Below are 23,567 nucleotides of genomic sequence, written 5' to 3'. Positions count from 1 at the left end.
CCAGACACACCTGGCAACGTGTTTCAGTCATTTTTGTCCCCAATTTGTATGTTGCAAAGAGTTTTAAAAAGGAACAGGGGGGCTTCCTAGGTGGCGCAGTGGTTAAGAATCCACCTGCCAATGCAGGGGACACGGGTTCAAGCCCTGCTCCAGGAAGATCCCACATGCCGCGGAGCAACTAAGCCCGTGCGCCAAGAAAAAAAAAAAAAAAAAAAAAAAGGAACAGAAAGAAAAGAGGGATGGAAGGAAAGATCCATTCATTCCACGTCTCAGCTGGGCTAATACGACCGGAAAGCAGGACCTTTATTGTTTGGACGTAAAGCCGCACAACCAATAATTGTCCAGTTTCTTGCTTTCTTTTGACTATTGCTGTAGGACCTGATGACATCACAGTAATGAGACTTACAGATTCTAAAGTCACAACCGGTTAAAAAGGTGTTTAGGAGAACTAAAGACTCAAGCACCATGTCCTAAAATCTTGCCTTTCTAAAATAATGTGTTTGAACGAAGACACTGGCATCTCCTAGTGGTTTGGCATCCCCTGCTGGAACAGCACCCTCCACCGGCTCACTTGTGGCATTCTTATTTAATAAAAGGGCCCCAGAAGGTGCAGAGTACCAGGCGTGACTGTGAAAGAAGTGTCGTTCCCTGCCTTCAGGATGGGCTGGCTCTTGGCGTGACCCGGGTGCAACAGCAGGGACTTTGAGGGCGTGAGACCATATTGCCATTTGGAACATTAATGGGGCAGGTTTTAAAAGTGAAAGCTGAAGCCCAGGAAGGGTATTTTGCAGGTGCCTCTAAGTTGGGGGCTGTGAGCAAGGTGTCTCTTCTCCCCCAACACACAGACAGACACACAGACACACAGAGACAGACCCATGCAGACACACACACACACACACACACACACACACACACACAGAATGGTGCTCTGCTACGAAGGGCCGCTGCCCACTCACTCAGAAGCCTTTTGGGGTGGACAGGGTCAGCGGAAGTGGGGTGTATGCCTCGCCCCGGCCCTGCCCACACTCTGGCTGACTGGGTCTGGTCCTGGGGTGGGTGTAGGACCCGGGCCCAAGCTTGCAGGTGAGGGTGCTCTGCTCAGGGACCTCACCCAGCCTCTGAATGCCATCTCAACTTCCCCGCAGGTAGGATTCCCTCCAGGTGTGGTGAACATCGTGCCGGGATTCGGGCCCACGGTGGGAGCAGCAATTTCTTCTCACCCTCAGATCAACAAGATAGCCTTCACTGGGTCCACAGAGGTAAGCCCCTCGCCAGCTGCGGGGGACAGTGGCCATCACGGAATATGTTCCCTGTAGAGGCTAAACTATGATATATTACCCTTCTAAATTTGACTCCATTTTAGTACATAACAATGTTTCAAAAAAAGTTACTGGTGCAGGTTGTAAACTAAATAGCTATCTAATTTATTTACTGAGAAGCCTCAGAAGAAAATATTGATAGATAAGATAAAATAAAAATGTGAAATCTCCAACCAGCATAATCAAGGTTAAAAATAAGCCTAAGGTGGTTGGCAGTATTGTAGTACTGATCACACACTTGACAGCGTAAACTTTTGATTCAGAGATTCCATTCGGAAGCAACTACTTAGCAACTATCCTTCTCATTAGCACTCAAGGACATACTTTCCAGTATATTATATCCATCCTATACGATGCTTTACAGCCATTGTGATAAGGAAAGCTGTCCAAGAGCTATTGGTGAAGCACACACCAAAAAAGTAAACTATAGGAAAGTATATATTATGTCTATATGCTATACTATATATACCATTAATAAAAGACTGTGTGTAGAGAAATAGAAACTGCCTGGAAGGGCTCCCAAGAAATTCTTACCGTGGTCTCCTCTGGGGCAGATCCTGGGGCATTAACAGAGTAAGGGGGAAATAAAAACTTTCCCCTTTAATTTACACTGATCTATATGTGGAATTGTCTCTAATAAGAAAGTACTTCTTCTGTACTTAAAAAATAAATGGATAAAATTTCCCAGGCAATAAGTGTTCCCCTCTCCCTCCTAGGTTAGTCCAACCAGGGACCCAAGTCCTACTCCTATGGCTGCTGGACAATAGCCGGAAGCCAGGGGACTGAGGGGGATGGAGGGGCAGAGAGGTCCTGGCCCCCCAGTGGCTCCCACGTCTTCCCAGTCTTCTCACCCCACGGCAGAAGCATCCCTGCCCCTGCACGTGCCCTTGTCCCTGCGCCTTCCTGGCTTCCCTCTCCAGGCGACTGTGGGCTGCCCCTGGGTCCAGCCGGGTGGGGCTCTCACCAGGGAGCCAGCCTCCTGCACAAGAAAGTGGCAGCTGTGACCCCAGGGATTGCTTCACTGGCAGGCGTCGCCCTAAGATGGGTGCTTCCCACCGAGGCCCCCGCCACGCTGGCTGTGAGAGATGCCTCAGCCCCACGAGAGATCGCTGGCCTGCAGCAGGCTGGTTTGTTTCAGCTACTCTCCCTGGGGACAGTCCTTGTCACCTGGATCTATTCCACACCTTCAGATCATTGGCCAGGAGCTGGCCAAGTTTTAAAAAGCACTCACCTGAGTTTTGAGGAAACAGCCTCAACCCTGGAAGAGCCCAGCCCTGCCTCCTGCTGGCTACCCAGCCCTAAGGCCCCCACTGGTCTCTGAGAGTCCTCCAGCTCTGAGTTGCTGGCACCCGGCCCAAGACAAGTCACGGCTGAGTGCTGGGCCAAGCCCACCTCTAGCAGTGCAGGGGATGGTCGGTACACACAGGAGAGGCTGGACATCGCAGTTTGGTGGCTGGTCCTTCAGTTACTTCATAGCAAAGCAATTCTCCGTCTTAGGGTGCTGTTTCCCATCCTGGAGGTTAGCTCCCCTATTTCCCTAACTCTCAGAGATCCCCTCAGATTATACCAAAGGACCACACAGAACCATTGCCCCTTGGTGCCTCAAGCTGGACCAGCCTGCCGCCAGGAGGGACAGGCACCAGCACAGGTGACAGCCAGCTGCACCACTAGCCAGCTGTGTGGCAATGGGCGAGTCACTGGGCCTTCGAAGGCTCCCAGTCCACCCCTATACTTGGAGCATCTCAGATCCGGGATTCCAGCCATGTCAAGGTCCGATCCTAGAGGCGATGCTGGGAGAGGCCAGGGGAGTGAGGGGACAGCATCAGGACCCAGGGTGCCTGGACAGGGAGGCCGTGGCCCAGGCCATGCAACACTCACGCCTCCAGGCTTGTCCAGAACATGTGAGCCACATGCAGCTGTGTCCAAGGCTTAATCTGGTCTGGTTGTTATCCCTAAGGTTGGAAAGCTGGTGAAAGAAGCCGCCTCCCACAGCAACCTGAAGAGGGTGACGCTGGAGCTTGGTGGGAAAAACCCCTGTATCGTGTGTGCTGATGCCAACCGTGAGTCTCTCCCCTTCTGGGCGTCCCTGGGGCTTTATGGGATTCGTAAGTCTCTCCCCACTTCCTTGCCCGAATCAGAACCAATTGAGAAACGCAGGCACACACACGGTGGGGATGTTTCTCCACCTTGGGTCATCCCTCTATAAATAACAGGCAGATGGAGATCCAAACGCCAGCTTTACTGCGGGTAGAAGGCTGCGTTAGAGGAGGATGTGTTTTATGTGGCAGCCAGAGAGGTGGCCTGTTTCTGCCCTGCATGAGTTTGCCTTGCCCGTCCTTGCAGAGCTGGGGCCATGACAAGCAGGTCAGGGTTCTTCTCCAGAGCCCCCTGCGTGGGGGGGAGGAGGGAAGGCCAAGAGGAGGAGGAACAGGCCAGGTGCTCCCCCCATAAGCATTCAACACTCTACCCTCCGAGTCAGTACTTCCTATGGTGCTCTCAGGCGCTTGAAGACTCGAGATGTTTCTTCCTTCTTTGTCTCAGACCTGACAAGTCAGAGGCCAGCGGCAGCCGACCCTTAAAAATATCCTGCTGATCCGGGGACTTTCTCTCCCTTCACAACCTCTTCCCTGGGAAAGCCACCCTGCCCGGTAGCTTGGGGGCAGTTTGTGTCTCATGACATAATATGAAAATAGACACTACTCTTGGTTGCCGTGTCCAGAAGAGGGATGAAAGGGCCACATCAGCCACTCATCGGCCTGCTGAGTGGGTCAGTGGGAGTCAGCTGCCAGAAGTTGTGACTTCTGAAGTACACTAAAGCACCTTTGCCTTAAAGAACAGCCTCGCACACCTGCCTGCCCATGGGGCCAGAAATTCCTTTCATGGAGTATTAAACCTTCCATTCCACACTCAGATAAGGTTGCAGCTGCAAATATCCCTGAGAAAAATGACCCTAGCACAATTTCCCACCAAGGTGTGAATAACTGGTATCAGTTCTTCTGCCCGAAGCTGGCTTCCAATGGGAGAGAGGACTAGGTGAGGACACGCGCACCAAGGAAGGACAGGCGGACTGTGTGCTCAGAGGGGCTGCTCAGTTTTTCCCATGGTTTCGTGCTCCCCAGGGGAAGCATCAGTCGTGTTGCTCATGGTCTCCGGAGCCACATGGAGCCGTTCTGGGTGTTGCCCCACTGTCACCCACATTTGGAGTTCCAAACGCCAGTCCCAAGGAGCCAGGACTCCTGTTTTGCATTCTTGTGCTTCCACATCTGGGTGCCCCTTCTGCGCCTCAGCTCACCCTTTTTCCCTCCCAACTGCAGCTAAAACCTAGGACTCCTTTCTGAGGGTTGGTTTGACAAGGGTCATAAACACCCTATGTGGCTCTCTCCTATGCCTCAGCTGGGCAGTGCCAGTCCATAAAATTAAATCCTGACATAACCAGCATCCCAGGCATGATATCAACAGTAACAGGCCACCGTCCCCCGACACTGCAGCTGCCACCCTGGCTCCCATCAGTGTGCAGGAAATAAATGAGTTATTCTGGAGGAGGGGCAGTTTGAAGTTGGCACAGAGAGAGTGAGGGTGCAGGGAGACGCAAGAACTTTATGATGCTGTCCTGCTGTCACAGCAACTTAAGCAGAAGACCTTGCCGTATAACAACAGCCTGGTTCTCAAAGTCAAGGGCGGCATTCCTCAGAGCTGCCCGCAGAGCAATGCTGACTGTTGGTGGACGCCCACCAACAGAGGGGACTGACTCTTGCTCTACGCAAAGCAAAGCTGCAGTGGTGTTGGGGCTGGGCAGGTGGGGCTTAGAAACCCCTCAGTGAATGTCAATGACATTCATTAAGCATGTCCCCAAAGATCTCACTTCCTAAGCACCCTTCTCATTCAGTTTTAGTAAGTAGTTCTAATCCAGTATCAGCACTACAATGCAGATTCAGCCTTGATCAGGCAGAATGAGTGCATTTTTTTTAACCCTTAAAAGTCATACTTGGTGTTACGTTACTTAATAAGATCCTTCTTTTCACTCAAGCTGGAAAATTTTGGCCCTTTTAAAAGCTCTCACCAACTGGCTGACATCAATACCTACCAAAGGTGATTCTATAGAACATTAGTCTCCAGGAAAGGAAGGGGAGGGATCCGTGGGCAAGTGAGGGGATGTGACAAGTCTCTGTGCTCGTTAGCGCAGTAAAGACACTGAGAAGTCCTGTAGTCAGGGGACCTATGTGACCCCAGACTCCTTGGACCTGAAAATCCCCTTTCCCATCCTCTCCATTTGGGAAATGCTGAGCAAAATTAATTTCTGAAACGCAGCCATCCCGGGGCTTGTTTTCTCATGTGGGCAATTAGAGTTACAGCTGTCGCCAGTCCGGCCCTAATGACTTAATCGCTTCCTCTGCCCTCGCCACCCCTCCCTCCAGTGGACTTGGCAGTGGAGTGCGCCCATCAGGGAGTGTTCTTCAACCAAGGCCAGTGCTGCACGGCCGCCTCCAGGGTGTTCGTGGAGGAACAGGTCTATGACGAGTTTGTCCGGCGGAGCGTGGAGTATGCTAAGAAACGGCCTGTGGGAGACCCCTTCGACGTCAGGACTGAACAGGGGCCGCAGGTAACCTACGGAGGTGTCAGATCTCGAGGTGCACGTCTGGGGGCTGAACCAGGCAGGTCTCTGACCGTGGCCCTGTACAGCTGTGGTGCTCTGTGACTCCAGGGTCCCTCTCGAAGCAAGGACCTAGCCACGTGAGGCTTTCGTCCGGACGCTGATTAACAGTTCGATCCCATCAGGTCTTGTTTACAGTTGTGAAATGGGGGTGGACACGCAGAGGGTCTGCTCTTTGTAGCAGATAATGCCAAGCTCCAGGCCTTGGCAGAGGGGAGGCACTCCTGGGTCGTAAGTCCACAGGCCTGCACCCTCCAGCCAGAGGACCATCCCTTCTCTGTGCCACCAGGGTCCCCAGGAGAGAGCCTCAGGCAGAGACTGGGCTGCCTGGCTGCCTCTCTGCACAAGCGGGTTGTAACCCTGGCTGAAAGGCAGCAGAGGGCAGGTGGAGGCAGTACCTGGAGCCAGAGGGCTCAGCCTGGAGGCCCTCAGCCCATGTGCGTTATAGGACAAGGCGACCGTCAGAAACCAAAGAACCCCAGTGGAAAGGGCTCGGAGGATGGGGATACATCTCCAGGCAGTAGGAACACGTCCCTGGAGGCCTGGTTTTGGAAGGTAATGACAGGATGAAAATGAGCACGGCCACGAGGTTTAATAACCTCTTTAAGAGGGCACATCCTGTATCACTTTCTTACTAATTATGCAGTACGCCCGATGGATAAATATTTAAAAGAGGGCAGCCTGACCATCCCATGCATTATTGAAATGGAGTTCAACAGCAACCCACTTTGCCTGTAGCCAGAGTCCTGCTCCAGCCAGGACGTTTCAAATCACACGTCAGGACTCACCCATTTGTGTCGGCCCCGGGAGCTGGCTGCTCACCCGCTGCATTGGCCCCACGTGTTTCCACAGGAAGCCGTGGATCTGAGGGCAAGTTTGGCTCTGTGATTTTGTGAAAGCAACAAGCTCCTTGCAAACCTCAGTTTCCTCATCTAGAAAATAGAGGAATTGATGAATGTTGTGAAAATTTCAACGCACCTAATGTTTTAATTTTTTAAGGAGGGGGAGGGGGCATTAAAGGGCAGGCTCTGTGGTCTAGGTGGCAGTGAATGTCAGTGCACGACTTCAGGCCACATGGATTAGGTCTTGCTCGACCGTCCTCGGGGGATGCCTTGGCTGGGAATGCGGGGGGACCTCGTGGAAAAGGTGTGTTTCTGGCCACAGCGCCCACCCTGGCCTTGCCGCAGCCCACAGGCTCTGTGGCTCTGGTGCCACGTGACCCTGGTGGAGAGAATCATCTCCACTTGTGGGCAACCCTCCACATCCTGTCAGGCTCAACCCCAGACCCAGCAGCCAGTGACACAAAGTTGTCCAGCGGCCTTGGGCGGACTGCGGGTATGAGTACAAACACGGCCACAAGTTATTATTGAATGTGCTGTGATGGTAAAGCTAACCCAGAATCCGTGGGAAATATGTGAGTTGATCCCGTCCTGAGGAATGCCTTTTACCCCATCATTATTCATAAGTCTCTTTCCAGGGCTTCAGGCTTGACTTTTGAAGCCAGATAAAGAAATCTCTTCCAAGATTGCAGGGTGGTGTTGATGTCGTCAGTGCTTTTGATGCTGCTGCTGAAAGTCCTTTCGAAAACTCACTTAAGCCATCTAACCTCAGCATATTATTTTAGGATGTTGTTGGGTTTTTTTTTTTCTCCCGAAGTGCTTTTTCATCTACGTTAGTAAGACTTTACTCCGAGAGGATATACAGCTGTCTAAATAGTTCTGTCTGTCTCATGCCTGTAAAACAGCTAGCTGACCAGATCGGTGTCCACTGCAGGCAGCCAGAGCACTCCAAAATCACTCAGGTTGATTTGGCAACGGAGCAAAGGGATGCAGAGACTCATGCAGACCACCTGGTGGGGGGGCGGGGTCCCACGTCCTCTCCGTCCTCTCCTCTCCAGCAGAGCCGCTCGTGGCCTGGGCTGTCCTCAGGGCCCTGTGTCTCTGTCTCTGGTGCCGTGCCCTGGCGCAGCCTTCATTTCGCAGCAGGGTCTCCTCCCGCACTGTGAGGCTCCAGCTGACATTCGTGGAGGATTATTAGAGCTAAACAACATGTTCACGCAGACTTGCCAGGGACAGTTGAGTCTGGACGGGTATGGTTTCCATGGGGACCCACGGCTGACTGCAGGACAGAAGGTCTCGGAGGCAGCCCATGGGCAGTGGCCACTGAGGGTCTGTAGTTTGATAAAGCCCCTCAAGCCTTTTGGTCTCCAAGGAGGAGGAGAGAGCAATCCTGGCCCTTTTAACCCAAGACTTGGTTCACCCAGAGAGAAATGGAGGGGACGTTGAGCTATTAGCAGGTCCTTGGTGGCTGGAGTTACTTTTTTGGGTAGCAGTACATACACATGATCAAAACCCAAAATACATGCAAAGGTCAATAGTGAGAAAGCTCCCTTCCATTCATGCATAAGCATGGTTCTTACCCTTCCCTCTGTGGGTGTCCTGTGCTCTTAGTTCTTAGAAGAAAATTCTCTAGAATTTCTGTATATACAAGCAAAATTGAGTACATATACAAGGTTGTCATATGAATTCTGGTTTCCCCTGTTTTTACCCCAAATATCTATGCACAGTACTGTTTTGCAGCTTGATTTTTGTACTCTAGGAAGAAACATGAAGAGCTTTCTATACCACACCACGCCATGGGAACCTGCCTTGTTCTTTGTTCTATGTGCATAGAATTCCACTGTATGAATCCCACAGAATTCAAGTAACACATACTGTGATGAGTGTGTGGGTGTGTGCGGTCATGGACAGTGCCGCAGAGTATATCTTTCCACACATGTGCAAGGAAATCCACAGGACCGTTTGGCCAAGTGGGATTGCTGAGTGAGAGTGCATTTGTAATTCTACAAGCATTGTCAAATTACCTTCCAAAAGAATGAACCAACTTACATTCCTACCAGCCTTACTGACAGAATATGTATGGAGTTTTGCCCATGTGATAGTTAAAAATGATATCTCATTTGTTTTTAATCTGCATATATCTCTGATGAGCTGGGGAGGTAGCTCATCAGAAGGGCTCCACCTTCTGCCACATTGTTTAGGGGTCTCCTGGATTGGAGGGTACCCGGAACCACCAGCCTAATGCCCAGCTTGCGGATGCTGTATTCAACCAGCTGGCAAAGGGCACCTCTGCCCTTTGCAAGGTGGAACATCTTATGTTTAAAGGCTGTTTATATTTCCTTTTCTATCAACTGTGCATGTGCTTTGCATATTTTTCTCTTGTACTGCTGATCATTTCTTGTCACTTCTAAGGACTCTTTATGTATTAGATAGATTAGCTCTATTTCTGTGATATGACTTGTCAATTTTCTCCAGTTTGTTGCTTGTGGTGTTTCTGCCTTTTTTTTTTTTAATGTACTCAAATTTCTTAATTTTTTCTTTTGGCTTCTGGATTTCAAGCCATAGAAAGGCCATCAGCACTCCAAGTTTACGGAGACATTCTTCCACACGCGAGAATTTGAAAACTTTTTATGACTTCATCTCTCATGATTAAGTCTTTGATCTATTTGGAATGTATCCTGGTACAGAGTGCAAGGTATGGATCCAACGTAGTATTTTAACCCTGGATCCACATTTCATGAGATGACTGGTCCAGGGGCTTGTGTGGTTTGTGCCCACCCCTTCTAAGAAAGCCAGCCTGTTCCTCAGGGTCAGATACTAATCCAAATGCACCATTGGGTTTGCTTAATTTTGTTTATTTGAATTTGCTTAAATTAAACCACCTTTTATCTGAAAGTCACAGCTACAGCAAACCTATCTAACAAAGCTCTGTCTCTCCCAGCCAGAGAAGAGGGAATTTATGGTCAAGAACAGGGTTGCCACGGGTTCGGGAAGAAGGACCATGTAGGGTGGGGAGAGCACTCCCCTGTCTTGAGTCTCCCAAAGAGGTGCCCTTTGCCAGCTGGTTGAATACAGCATCTGCAAGCTGGGTGTTAGGCCGGTGGTTCCGGGTACCCTCCAGTCTAGGAGACCCCTAAACAAGGTGGCAGAAGGTGGAGCCTTTCTGATGAGCTGCCTCCCCACCAGCCAGGTGCAGCCCCTCCACCCCGCCTTCAGCCTCTACTCTGTGTCCAGGGGTGGTGAGTAAAGGGGTCAGCTTTGCTTCTCACCTCTCTGCACTGTGGATGGACATTTCCAGTAATTGTTATCCCGATCTGTGGTGCCCTAGGAGCAGGGTGGCAGGGTTGCCAGATAAAACACATGGCACCCAGTTCAAATAAACACTGAATACATTTTTAGCACAAGTATCTCCTAAATGTTGTTTGGGATATGCTTATATGTTAAACAGCATTGTTTTTTAGGAAGTCAGATTTAATTGGGCATCCTGCGGTTTTGTTTGCTAAATCTGGCAACCTTAGAAGGATGCAAGAGTTAAAACAAAAAATATGACCACTTCAGATCTTGTTTCACCCACAGATTTGCTTAACAGCATGGGGGCGGGGGGGGGGGACGGGGGGCAGGTCAGACATATAAGTAAACCCACACCTGGAGAGGATGAGAAAAGCCCATCTCTCCCTGCTCCAAAGAGCCCAGATTTGTGCATCAGAGGAATATTTGCATACAAGGCACCTCTGGTCCATGAATTATGTCTTGGCAGACATAACGTGATGGGTGGGACAGTGATCACATAGGAGGTCACTGGACACATAAGCTCGTAGCCACAGCCTGGAAGGAAGCCGGGCTTACCTCTCGCTGTTTTGCAGATTGACCAGAAGCAGTTTAACAAAATCCTCGATTTGATTGAGAGTGGAAAGAAGGAGGGAGCCAAGCTGGAATGTGGGGGCTCAGCCATGGAAGACAGGGGGCTCTTCATCAAACCCACTGTCTTCTCAGAAGTTACTGACACCATGCGGATTGCCAAAGAGGAGGTACTGGGGCTACAGGAAACACCATGTCCCATGGGGCCCCGTGCCAAGCTGGGGCCCTGGGAGTGGTGCAGGGGGCTGGGCCTTTCAAACAGGAGTCCTCCAGGGCCCAGGGATCCCAGAAGTCTTTGTGAAGGGAGTGTTTTCCTTTTTCCTGTGGCCTTTTCCCTCTCCTTAGAGGTCCTTCAGGAAGCCATCCTGCCCCTGGGACCCCAGAGCCCTGGGCAGAGTTTGTTCTAACCCCCATTTCCATGCATTGCTTGTTGTCTCTGGGGAACAACAGTCTCTCTTCTGTCTTCTAACATGTCTTCAGGTTAGCCAAGGGTGGAGGGCCATTGCAACCTGTGCGTTTTGCCAGGAATCGAGCCATGGATTCAGGGCCTAAAGCTGCCTTCAGCTCCCCCAGAGCGAACTTAAGTGACAAGCATTCATTCCAAAAATATGTCCTGGCTAGAAGTTTCTTTGAAGTTTTCCATCATGAATGGGCATCCTTGGAAATGGTGGAAATTAAGGTGATCGCCATAAGAGTGTAATCCTAACTGAGTCTTTCTGTGCCACTTTAAGCTAGATGGAACTGGTTCCCACCTGGATCCCAGGTCCTTGGACCCCAGGATGTGGCCTTTTGGGGCACATGAAAGAGTGAATCACTGCCAAAGTCTTCCTGGTTCAGGGCCTTTTATACACTTTCTCCTTGAGATGTTTAGGGGTTACTAACTATACTCTGATGGCATGAGACTCAGCTCTTTAAATCTCCCTGCGACAAGCTCTTGGGAACCAGGGCAGGTGTTTCGGCAGGCTGACCCTGTCTTGCTGGGCTGTGGTGCCAAACACTGAATCAGTTACAAGCTCCTTTCAAAGTTACCTTTAAATGTTCAGCCTGTAGCTCTTTCTGTTTTTTGCTGTGTTGTAGATGGCGAGGAACACTGCCTCATTCCCTCCTCTGGGAGTTACTAGGGAAACATGTTAGGGCATCTTCATGGATAGAAAACGCAGCACCAAGAGGCCAGGGCCCGCAGTCTGTGCCTGCAGACACCCTTCACAGTAACTTTGCAAGAATGACTTCCAAGGTTTCATCTTCTGTGCGTCCCAGCACACAGGGGCTCTTCCAAAGCTCGAGGCTGGGGCTTCTGGAAGCCCTGACCACAGTGAGAGAGCCAGTATATTATTTTGGTTGTCATTTTTTATTTTTGTTTAATTCAGTCTCTCTCTTCAGATTTCAGCCATCACACAGCTAAAAGGATGTTTGGTCTCCTTCAGTCATCCTTTTCCATGCGTGTGAGCACTTTGGGTGGGTGAAAAAAGCATAAACGAAGGCAGTGTCTGCTCAGGGCATACATGCTTCATTCCAACAGCCTCTCACCACCATTCTTCCAATTAATCATAGATTTTCGGACCGGTGCAGCCAATACTGAAGTTCAGAAATATCGAAGAAGTGATAAAAAGAGCAAATAGCCTCGAATACGGACTCACGGCAGCTGTGTTCACGAGAAACCTCGACAAAGCCCTGAAGCTGGCTTCGGCGTTAGAGTCTGGCACGGTCTGGTGAGTAGAGCGTGAGAGCTCAGCTCCCCTGAGCCGCTGGCCAGCTGGCTTCCTTACCCTTCTGTTAACAGAGAGCTTTTAGTCACACAGTGTATGCCAAGCACTGCCTAAGCCCTTCACTCCATCTTCATGACCACCTTCTGAGAGGGGTACTGTTATTGCCTCTGTTTCACAGATGAGGACATCAAGACACAGAGAGGCTGCTTGACCTGCCAAGGTCACACAGCCGGTACATCGCGGAGCAGAGCTCAGAGCCAACCGTGCGGCTCTGCTGCTAGTGTGCCTGCCAACCATGTGGGGCCACCCCTTATTTTTCATTCTGATTCTAAGAGCAGCACATGCTCTTTTTCAAAGGATGGATGAAAGTCCGTGTTTCACCAACAATTCTGCTGATTCCGCTATCCTCATTTTAAAGATAATATTAGAAGATTAACTAGGAACTGGAGGCCGAGAAGTAGGAGAACATTGAGGTCAGGGCTGTCTCATGTCAGAGCTAATTCTTCTTCCCTTTACCATAATTTTCCTCTCCCATTTTCTCCCCTTGTCATTCCCTTCCTACCCCAGGGAGAAGCTTTATACTTCAGAATATTCAGATCTTAGTTTCTGATGGTAAGAGCCAGAAGGCAGAGATGGAAAACACTGTTTTCATGATGAAAACCTTGACAGAAAGCCATCCTTTAGGTGGCGCTCTGCACCGAGCGCCCAGTAGCTGTGACACGCAAGGTTCAGTGAGGTCCTCTCCTGGTGACCCTGAGCTTCTCTTCGTTCTCTCTCCAGGATCAACTGCTACAATGCCATCTACGCACAGGCTCCGTTTGGTGGCTTTAAAATGTCGGGGAATGGGAGAGAACTGTAAGTGTTTCTGTCACTCCATGCTTGCCAGCAAGGCCCAAAAAAGATACACCAGGTCCTCAGGGTGGTGGCCTGCACTGCAGACCACCGAGCCCTCCCCTGTGCTCACGTGTGGGTCTGCCGTGCCAGGGAGGCTAGCGGTCCTTGCCTTCTGGACTGGTCTGGGTCCCCCGTTTCCTCTCCCCACTCCTGCCCGTCCCCGCCCTCATCCTCATGCCACCCCAGACCCGACCCCCAGCCTCAGTGTGTGTGCCCTCCACCCATCGCATGCGGAGATGTTCAATAGGTGCTTGACCTAGGCTCACTGAAGAAGAACAGGGCAGAGCTGGGAAGTCCACTTTCCACAAGATGCAGGATGTAACCGCTCACTCAAATCCTGGCCCTCAACGGGGAGGATGGGCTCTCTCCCAGGTCAGGCTGTGGCCCTTCTGTCCATGAGTGAGTTCCCAGGGGACAGACCGTGGGTGACTCTGGCTCCTCCTCGGGGCCTCTTCAGAGGGCTGCTGTGACATTCTGGGCCTCCGAGCCTCTGTCAAACCCGCGGCGCCCTCCTTCACGGTGCCCTTCTGTCTTGCTCTTTGGGAGGCTGCGTTCCACAGGCCTAGATGAATGGATGGGTCTCCTGCGTCTGGCCCAAGATGAAAGGCCCAGGCCTAGAGCTGGACGGAGCGTTCCTGGGGTGGGCACGCTGTGCTTTCCAGCCAGATGCTGCCTTGTCTCCCACGTCTCTCTTGCTGGTGGTTGGGGTTTTATTAGCCTTTGTGGACAAATAGCTTGTAGGATCAGTCTTCCCAGGGGCACCATTTGTGACAACACAGAGGGTCACTCCTGGAACATCTCAAAGGACTCCGAGCTCTTCCTCTTATTTAAACAGTTTGTATTATTTATATACAAATGTATCACCTCGTGCTTGTTTGTACATCTTCCAGTGGGACCACTCAAATGCTTCCTCTTGGCTTGGGCCTTCGTGGGGCCTTTGGGCAGCTACCCTTCCAGATTCTTAATAAAGATGTTATGAAGGAACAAACAGGGCTGGCTTCCCTCCCTGAGCAAATGCTCTTGACCAGTCTCCAGGGAATTGGGGGCCCTTCCCCCATCTCGGTCCTTCTTTCTAGTTCATCCCTGACTCGTGGCAATACACCAGAGCCAGCCGAATGTCTGAGTAGAGTGTGTCCATTGGTGTCCCCCCAGTTCCTAAAACTGGTTTCCCCTCCAGGGAATCTCAGTAAATTTTTGGCCATGAAGACCCTTGACAGAAACCTCATTCCCTCTGCTGAGAGGCTTGTTTGTGCTGTGTTCTGTGAGCCTCTGTTCATTACACCCACCTGCCCACAAGGGACATGAGACCTGAGCTGGGGTCAGCCGGGTTGCCTCTAGGGCCCACCAGCAACACTGGCCACAACTGGCCTTTGCTGAGCATGGGCCCTGCCAGCCTCTGTCTGAGCGCTCTGCTTGTGTTAAGGCAGACCGTCCTTACAACAGTCCCTGAGTCCACTCAGGCTGCTGGGAAAGAATACAGTAGACTGGGTGGCTTAAACAACAAACATTTATTTCTCCACTTCTGGAGTCTGGAGGTTCGAATTCCAGGGGTCTGGTGAGGACCCTCCTCCTGGTTCCCGGCAGCCATGTTCTCTCCGTGTCCTCATGAAGTGGAAGGGAGGAGGGTGCTCTCTGGGGTCTTCTTTATAAGGACACTAATCTCATTCATGAGGGCTCCACCATCCTGACCTAATCACCTCCCAGAGGCCGCCACCTCCTAATTTCTTCACATTGAGGATTAGGGCTTCAACATGTGAATTTCAGGGGGACACACACATTCAGTGCATTGCAGGTAGGTACTACTGCTACCCCTGTTTTCAGATGAGGAAACTCAGGGATGCCCAGGAAGGTTCTGTGCCTTCCCCAGGTCTGCCCGTAAATGATGGAGTTGGGATTGAACTCTTAAGCCCACCACGCCATAGGGCCTTGCTCAGCAGGGCTCGCCTCTGTGAGCCACCTGAGATGCAGCCAGCCAGGGCAAGCATGGTGTTTTGTCTCCTCTGCTGTGCTGCTTCAGCCAGTCAGGTTGTGACAGCTGGGGGACCCAGAACTCCACACGGTCCCCCTCCCAGAGGCCAGGCACAGTCTCCTCCCACAGCAAGAACTTCAGTCCCTGAAGTAGATGTCCTTGGATGTTAAAGCTGCAGGAAGGGTGTGTGGGGCCCACCTGACTTCTAGGCAGCTGGCTTATACCCACTGCTCCCTCACTGCTTTCCTCGCCTGTGTCTCCCTACCCACCCCCATGGCTCCACCTGCCCACTGGAGAACAGGGCTGGGGAGTGTCAGCTGCACTCAGCCTGGGTGTCATCCTGCTGGTTAGCCAGAATCAGGACTTTTGTGGATGTCTGCTTTTTTGACCCTCAGCATATATTTTCCCAAAGCTTTTGATAAAGTACTTTAACATAATTCACAAGGAGCCTGGAAACTGGCTTGAAAAGCAATTTCCGTTTTCAGTTGTCTCTAATAATGTCTTCATTTTGCAGTAAGTTCCCCTTTTTTATGCTGGAGCACTACGCGGTGGATTCCATGGTTTTCCCCAGCCCCGGCCGCCTGGGCTGGGCTGGCTCTCTGCCGCCCACCCACGGGCCCCTCTGGGATCTCTCCCTGTGCAGGACTTGGGATGAAGCCTGCAATTTCTCTTCCTCCTAAATGCTTTTGTTAGTTCTTTGTTTTGCTTTGCAATACAGTCACAACAGCAGCAACAAAAATCCACACTGTAGAGACAGGTGGAAAGTCAAGCTCTCCCTCCCCTGACCCTCTATCCCATTTGTTAGAGGTAACCACTGTTCCCTCATCCATGTTGTTCATGTTGTTCACTTGTTCATTTGTTTACTGACATATATTTCCTGAGCACCTTTGGTGCCCCAGGCACGTGCTAGGCTCTGAGCACACGGCAGTGAGCACATAATCAGCAGTGCCAACACTGGGTCAGATAAGAGTGACAAGAACTTGAACTAGGGCAGGGACTGCAGGAATAAAAAGAATGAGGTGATTCATGTACTTAATCTTACAGGAGTGATTTCATATTGGACTTACTAGTTATGTGCTAATTCAACATGATTTCATCATTTGGTTTGCTTTTCTTTTCTTTATGCAGTTGATAAATCATTCATGACTTTGAATTTTTACAGTGCAACACTATGTGCTCATTTTTATTTATCGTTATTTTTGGCTGGGTCGGGTCTTCATTGCAGCACCCAGGATCTTCGTTGCGGCATGCGGGATCTTTCATTATGGCATGCCGGCTTCTCTCTAGTTGTGGAGTGCGGGTTTTCTCTTCTCTAGTTGTGGCCCGTGGGCTCCAGGGCATGTTGGCTCTGTAGTTGTGGTGCCCGGGTTCCAGAGCACAAGGGCTCTGTAGTTTGCAGCATGCACACTCTCTAGTTGAGGCACAAGGGCTCAGTCATTGTGGCGTGCGGGCTTAAGCATGTAGGATCTTAGTTCCCTGGCCAGGAATCAAACCCACGTCCTCTGCATTGAAAGGCGGATTCTTTACCCCTGGACCACCAGGCAAGTCCCTGTGCTCATTTTTAAAGGTTGTTGTACGTTTTCTATGCGTACAATGGATGTAAACATGTATTTTTTTTTTTTTTTTCTGTTTTCAGATGACTTGGGAGGAAAATAGTTTCTGCTCTTAAGAATGGTCTTTGGATATCCTATCCTTTTTTTTTTTTTTTTTTTAGTTTTTATTTATTTGTTTTATTGGCTGTGTTGGGTCTTTTTTGTTTTAGCTGTGCAAGGGCTTTCTTTTTTTTTTTTTAGTTGCGGTAGGTGGAGGCTAGTCTTCGTTGTGGTGCGAGGGCTCCTCATTGCCATGGCTTCTCTTGTTGCGGAGCATGGGCTCTAGGCACGTGGGCTTCAGTAGTTGCAGCACATGGGCTCAATAGTTGTGGCTCACGGGCTCTGAAGCGAGCAGGGATTTAACCCGTGTCCCCTGCATTGGCAGGTGTATTCTCAACCACTGCGCCACCTAGGAAGCCCTCCTATCCTTTTTATTGGTGGTCTCCTATGATAGACTTTTGAGTTATTTCCAAGGGGTTTTGCTACTACAAACCATGCTGATGTTCTTCCTTGTGCAAAAATCTTTATGCACTTGTGGGAAATTGCTTTCAGAATAAAGTTCCCAAACTGTGTAATCCAGCACATGAAAACTGGGCTCCCCTCTCTTTTGGTTTGCATTTCTTTAATTGTAAGGGGTTGAGCACCTTATTAGCACTTACTGGTAATCTTTATTTTTTTCTCTGCAAACTGACTATTCATGTCCTTTGTTGATTTTTCCATTTGGTTTTTTTAAAAATTCGTTTGTAAGAGTTCTTTGTGCATTAAGGAAACCAGCACTCTATTTCTCACACAGTGTTGTAAATGTAATTTTTTTCCAGTTTATAGTTTGTCTTTGGGTTTTTTAATGGAGTTTTCTGCCCTGCAAAAGTTGAATTTAGCATTCTGTATATGGCTTTTATATTTTGTTATATTTAGAAAAAAATGACAAAATAATTCACCCGTTATTGTGGGTTCTTGAACTTCATTTTAGGACACTACCAAAGAATCTCAGTGACATATTCACAAAATAATAATATTACTTTCTACCATTGACTTTTTACCTAGCACATAGTAGGTAAATTTACTGTAGCTGAATCAACTCTAATCATTATAACTATGAGGAGGTGATGGTATTCCCATTTTACAGATGATGATATTGAGGCTCAGGGAAGGCAAAAGACTTGCCTAAATTGCATAGATCCAAGCCAGTAGTTATCCAACTTGAGCTGCATCAGAATCCCATGGCCTGTTAGTTAATCCCTGGCTGTTAAAACATATATTTCTAGGCTCCACCCCTAGGTTCAGTAGGCATATTAGTTTTCTATTGCTACTGCAATAAATAACCACAAAATTAGTGGTTATTATTATCTTACAGTTCTGCAGGATACAAATCTGATAAGGTGTCACTTAGCTAAAATCAAGGTGTCTGCCCGGTTACATTCCTTTCTGGAGACTCTAGGGAAAGAATCTGTTTCCTTGCCTTTTCCAGCTTCTAGAGCTTCCCACATTCCTTGGCTGGTGGCCCCTTCCTCCATCTTCAAAGCCAGTGGTGTTGCATCTCTCTGAACCTGCTTCTGCAGTTTCATCTCCCTCTGACTCTCTCCTTCTGCCTCCCTCTTCCACCTTTAAGATCCTTGTGATTATGCTGGGCCCACCCAGGTAATTCAGGATAATCTCCTTATTTTAAAGTCAGCTAATTAGCAATTTTAATTCCATCTGCACCCCTAATTCCCCTTTGTCATATAACCTAATATTTTCAAAGGTTCGGATGTGAATGCCTTAAGGGGGCATTATTCTGCCTACCACAGAGGGTCTGGGGGGCCTGAGTCTCTTGCATTTCGAGTAAGTTTTCAGGTGATGTTGCTGCTGCTTGTCTGGGGGCCACACTTTGAGAAGCATGGTCTAAGGAGTGAAATGGGAATCGATCTTGAGTGTTTCTAGCTACAGAGCCCCCATGGCCACCTCTACGTCTACCTCTTTTCCTAAACATGTACACATTCTTATTTACATAATGGCAGAGTAAGTGTTTTCAAGGCTTTTAAATTGATCCAAAGTCACCTCTTGGTTCTGGGAAGGGGATCTGCCCTAAGAATGACTCATGATGCCTGAGACGGGTCACTGGGCTCTGCAAGACTTAAGGAAAGGACACATACCAGAAACACAGACGCAAAGGCTGTGGACTTCCTCGTGTCCACTCTGTGCTAACGTCCGTGCCCCTCGCTGCTCTACACTGGCCTCACTCTTTTTTTGTTTTGTTTTTGTTTTTGTCTTTTTTTGACCTCCCTCTTCTTACAGCTGGTCCCCAGCTGTGCTCCTCAAGGCCAGCTCCAGGCCCACCATGCCCCTGCCCCTCATGGATGCTCTGGCCACGTACCTGGTCACTAGCTTGAGGCTTCTGCCTCTCCTGTCTCTTCAAGCAGCTCCAAATTGCCCACAGAAGTTATAAATCCAGTGTTCTGTCTGCTCCTCAGCTCGCCCCTCCTTCACCACACAGACCCTCTCTGCTCGCCCCCACCCAGGAAATTCACCACTTTGCTTTAAATCCCCTTCCTCCTTTGAAGGCAAACCCTTAGTCCTTCTGAGTATTTCAAAAGCATCACACACACAAAAATTGATATTTAACGGTCAGTTACATATCCAGGTACTTAAACTTACTAATGGTCTTACAGTCCTCAGACTCTATGAAGTCCTCACATTTTGGCCTTTTGCACAGACTCCAGACTGCCCGACAGAGCACTAGCCTATGAAGCGTTAGAATTCAGTTCACACAGGATGGCTAAGTGCTTGCCCGTTTTATGTCTCCCGCTTTTCTGTGACCACAGAGGTGAATATGCACTGGCTGAATACACAGAGGTGAAAACTGTCACCATCAAACTCGATGACAAGGACCCCTGAAGCAAAGGCAGCCTCCTTCCTCAAACAGCTGACAGCTGAATGTGGCAGATCGAACGTGCCGAAGGAAAACCTACATTCTGACCTTCCTGGAGTAGTTTCTTCTGGAGACTTCACATGTACTGGATTTGAATGATTTTTGTTTTCCTCTCACACTCCTGTTTTACTGACCAAAATATTGTGTGTGAAATTGCAGTCCTGCCTGGGGATGGTACTAGTGGCCATTTCTGTTTTCCCGCCTCCCACCAGATCCCGGGAAGAGAGGGCAGGCTCAGGGCGTAGTCAACAGGAAGTGGTGATTGAAGTAATTGAGCAGTCACTTAAAAATGCTTCGTTGACTCTGACTCCAGTAAAAATTTGGAAAAAAAAAAAATCCCTGTATGTTCTGCTAACAGGGCTCTGTACCTGCAGGTTCCTCAGGGTTACCTGCCCACAGAACAAGCCCCTCCTACCACTCAGTGGGAAGGAACAGCACTAAGTTTTAAAAAAAATTAAAAAACAGGGTTGGGAGGATCCGATGTGGGGAACTTCGGGGAAGCAAGTACCATGGAAGGGTCCTGAAGGCCTTGGGTGTGAACGGTCTTCAAGGACTACATCTTGACATTGACCATAGGACTCAGTTTAAAACCAATACTGCCTTTGGAATATGACCAAATCAATAGCCCAAACAGCTTACCTAATATTATGTTATGATCTACCTTCAGCAAGGCACTTTCTTGGGCAGGAAATGTCGCTAGTGTCACCATCGCTGCTAAAGACCCAGTACTCTGACACTACAGCAGCATAGTAAACCCTAGCATCATTAAGTCCCACATTTTACAAATTAGAGCCATAATTTGCTTTTCCCAACTGTGCATTTCTACCACTTGCATTAATGGTTTATGATAAGCCTATGTAGTTTTCCTTTTCTCCAGTTGGGTTATCAACATTTTAGATTAGTAAGACATACACAACTGAAAAGACTGCTGTTATAATACAGCCCAGGTTTTTCAAAGTCCTGTTTTGATATTAATCAGTGATTAATTAACAAGTAACATCCGGACTCCAGGGAGGAACTGGGTCTGCTACTACAAGGGCCCAAGCACTGCACTAACATGTTGTGAATTTTTCTTTTCCTCTTTATGTGTCCAAAGGATGTGCAATTCCAAGTTTTAACTTGGAAAACTGAAAGTGTTCCCACATAGCTTTAAAAAAAAAAACAAAACCAAACTGAAATTATGTTATTCTTATACTTTTACTAACTAGTACTTTTCTACTGGTGCTTATGTTTGAGAACTAAGTTATGTTTGAGAATTAAATTGGGGGGAGGGCAATAAAATGGAGGTCTATGTCAAAAAGTGTGTGTATAGAGAAAGTCTTATGTGAAGTGAGGTTATCATTCTTGTTGGAAATATGCAACATACAATTCACCTTCTCTCAATCAGTTAACACATCACTTAGACTATCAGTAACTTGTTAAAATCAGGATTTGACTTCATACACTGAATTTTCAGGATTTTATCTCAAGTAACTATAAACACTAACTTTGATAGTATTACATTAGAGGATTCTTATTCTTTCATTGTACAATAATGCTTTTAATATGAAATGCTACATTATTTATAATTGGTATAGTTAATGTATCTTTTTATAGTTGTAAGTAAACAGAGGTGATGTATTTAACCTTCTGTAATATACTGTATTTAGAAATGGAAATCTTTATAGTATTAGATTTCACTTCTTTTAAGGTTTACTCCTGTGGTATGGTTCAAAAAATCTACTGGCCTGGGAATTCTGACCCAAACTGCAGACTGTGTTCAACAATGCAACGACTATGAAATAAAATCAGATATTTGAGAAAATCATGTTTTTTCACTTAAAGACCAGACCCCTTTTAATTCAGTGGCTGACCTTTCTTTTTCTTAGAACTTTGGTACACAATGGCTTACGAGAAAGTGGTATCGATGACTTAAGGATAAAATTCCATGTGCTCAGTCCATCAAGTCCCACGCTTAGCTGGAGTGTGAAACTCACGTCTGTGGTTTTGGGGCTAGACCAGGCAGCAAGCTTGGCCTCAGAGGCTCTGCCTCTTCGTTGGTGACGTTAAAGCTGTCGTCGGAGCTGACTGAGTCCCTTTTTATCATAAAGTGGTGAGGATGTGAGTGTGGAAAATGGTGGGGAGGACTGCACGGGGATTTAGGGAGAACCCTGTATGCTGCAGCTGTGTTCACAAGCATCCGTTCTTTGTCACTTTTCTGCACGAGGAGTTCGGTGTTTGGGTTTCGCTTACCTAAAGTTTCTAAGGCTGCAAAGCAGTAAGCCTCGATCTCCAAGTCATACACTGACCCTAAGGTTGGATGAAGAACCTTCCTGTACTTGGTTAGGCCCACCACGTTCAACCACGCCTCTCGTGTTGAAAGTCCATATCATTTTGGCCATGTAGAGGCAAAGCTCCACCCTTTCAGAGAAAACGTAAGGGGACCTTGGATCAGATCCCTCTTAATAGATGCACTTGTGTATGTTTTAATGCATTTAGAAACCTCCCGTTTCCCAATCAAAATGTGAGCAGAAAATTCAAGGAAAACAGCATTGCCTTCATTTGGTTTACCATGAAGCTTTACCAAGAAGGAAACCATTCTGAGGACATACACTGACCATGGTCTGTGTGCGTGTACATACGTGCCCTTGTGTGCCTGTGGGGTGGGACACAGTAGGTTGGCACATCCTCTAGCCGTGGACACTTGAGAATGCCCTAGCGTCTCCTGATGGTGGCCTGGGGCCTTTGAATGTTCTTGCTCCCAGCGTGTGGCTGACCTGAGCTTGAAGGTGGATCATGAAGGATGAGTTTTTTAAGTGTCTGAGGAGAAATGTCTGAGGAAACTGAACACCCAGCTGAAGGCAGGTGACCAGAAGAACGGAGGGGTCAGTCAATCACTACACCTTCCCAAGGCAGAAAGGTTAGGTCAGGGAGGTGGCTTCCAACCGACCCCGCCTTAGGAGGGGTAATTCCAACATGAGATGTTGATCAGCGGGGGTCAAGAAGCAGCAGAAAGGAATCTTAACTGACCGGTAGCAATCGCCTCCTGCACACCTGTAACTAACGCATGCCAACAGAGAGAGCTAAATCCTGGGATACATCGAGCTTGAAACAGGCCGTCCACGTGACGATGTCCTGGCCGTTTTCTATGGAGACGTTTCCAAGCTGATTCCCAAGCTCATCTAAAAGGGAAATGGAAATTGCACCGGCTCCCTGGTCTGCCCGAGCCCTGGGCGTGCGCTTCCTCGCGGTGCCACTAGATGGCAGAGCGGGGGTGGGGGCGCCACACCGCGATCGCCGGGCTCACTCAGTACCGTGGACGCCACGCCCTGCAAATTATTAGGGACTTTTCGCTAGCAATCACACTGCCGCCTTTTGCATACTGGAATTAGAACCGCAGGGGTGAGGGCAGGATTGCAAAACTGCACCCACTCTTTTGGAAGGGTGTCTGGTCCAGGAGAGCTGGAGGGGCAGCCTCCTGGGAGCAAAGCTAAGCTGCCCCGTGGTCCCCTCGCCAAACAGGGGCCAAAGGAGCTTGTCCAAGTGGTCACTGCCCAGAGTATCTGCAAGGTCATGCGAGGGTGGGGGGTGGGGGGTGAGGGGGCTGCCGCTTCCGGCTTTTGTTTTTCACAATGGCAGTGAGGGTGATGGCGACTTGTCTATGTATCTTGAGATAAATTCTGGGAATGTTCCAGTCATAACATTACACGGGAGAAGCCTAGGGTGCGGGTCCTGCCAGGGTTCAGAATCCTCCGCTTTTTTCCGAGGGGGCTTCTCTTTCCACCGCGGGCACGTGGAGCCGCATCCGATGCCTACCTGTAAGCATGGACGTGCATCTTTATGATCGCCTCA

General features: G+C 49.0%; 1 protein-coding gene across 1 annotated transcript in view; it reads left to right on the top strand.

Annotated features, from left to right (window-relative positions):
* ALDH1A3 (aldehyde dehydrogenase 1 family member A3) overlaps positions 1–20,181 on the top strand; it is a 36,069-nt gene extending 15,888 nt beyond the window's left edge. The window contains exons 7-13 of the mRNA XM_057724665.1: positions 1,146–1,259; positions 3,277–3,379; positions 5,735–5,919; positions 10,673–10,837; positions 12,219–12,376; positions 13,154–13,228; positions 19,630–20,181. Coding sequence (XP_057580648.1) covers positions 1,146–1,259; positions 3,277–3,379; positions 5,735–5,919; positions 10,673–10,837; positions 12,219–12,376; positions 13,154–13,228; positions 19,630–19,702 — 873 coding nt within the window. The 3' untranslated portion in view covers positions 19,703–20,181. The remainder of the gene's footprint in view (positions 1–1,145; positions 1,260–3,276; positions 3,380–5,734; positions 5,920–10,672; positions 10,838–12,218; positions 12,377–13,153; positions 13,229–19,629) is intronic.
* Positions 20,182–23,567: the final 3,386 nt, after the last annotated feature.

The sequence above is a fragment of the Hippopotamus amphibius genome, chromosome 2 (genome assembly GCF_030028045.1).
Source record: "Hippopotamus amphibius kiboko isolate mHipAmp2 chromosome 2, mHipAmp2.hap2, whole genome shotgun sequence".
NCBI classification, from domain to species: domain Eukaryota; kingdom Metazoa; phylum Chordata; class Mammalia; order Artiodactyla; family Hippopotamidae; genus Hippopotamus; species Hippopotamus amphibius.
Note: the sequence above shows the minus strand (reverse complement) of the source record. Positions and strands in the feature narration are given on the sequence as shown.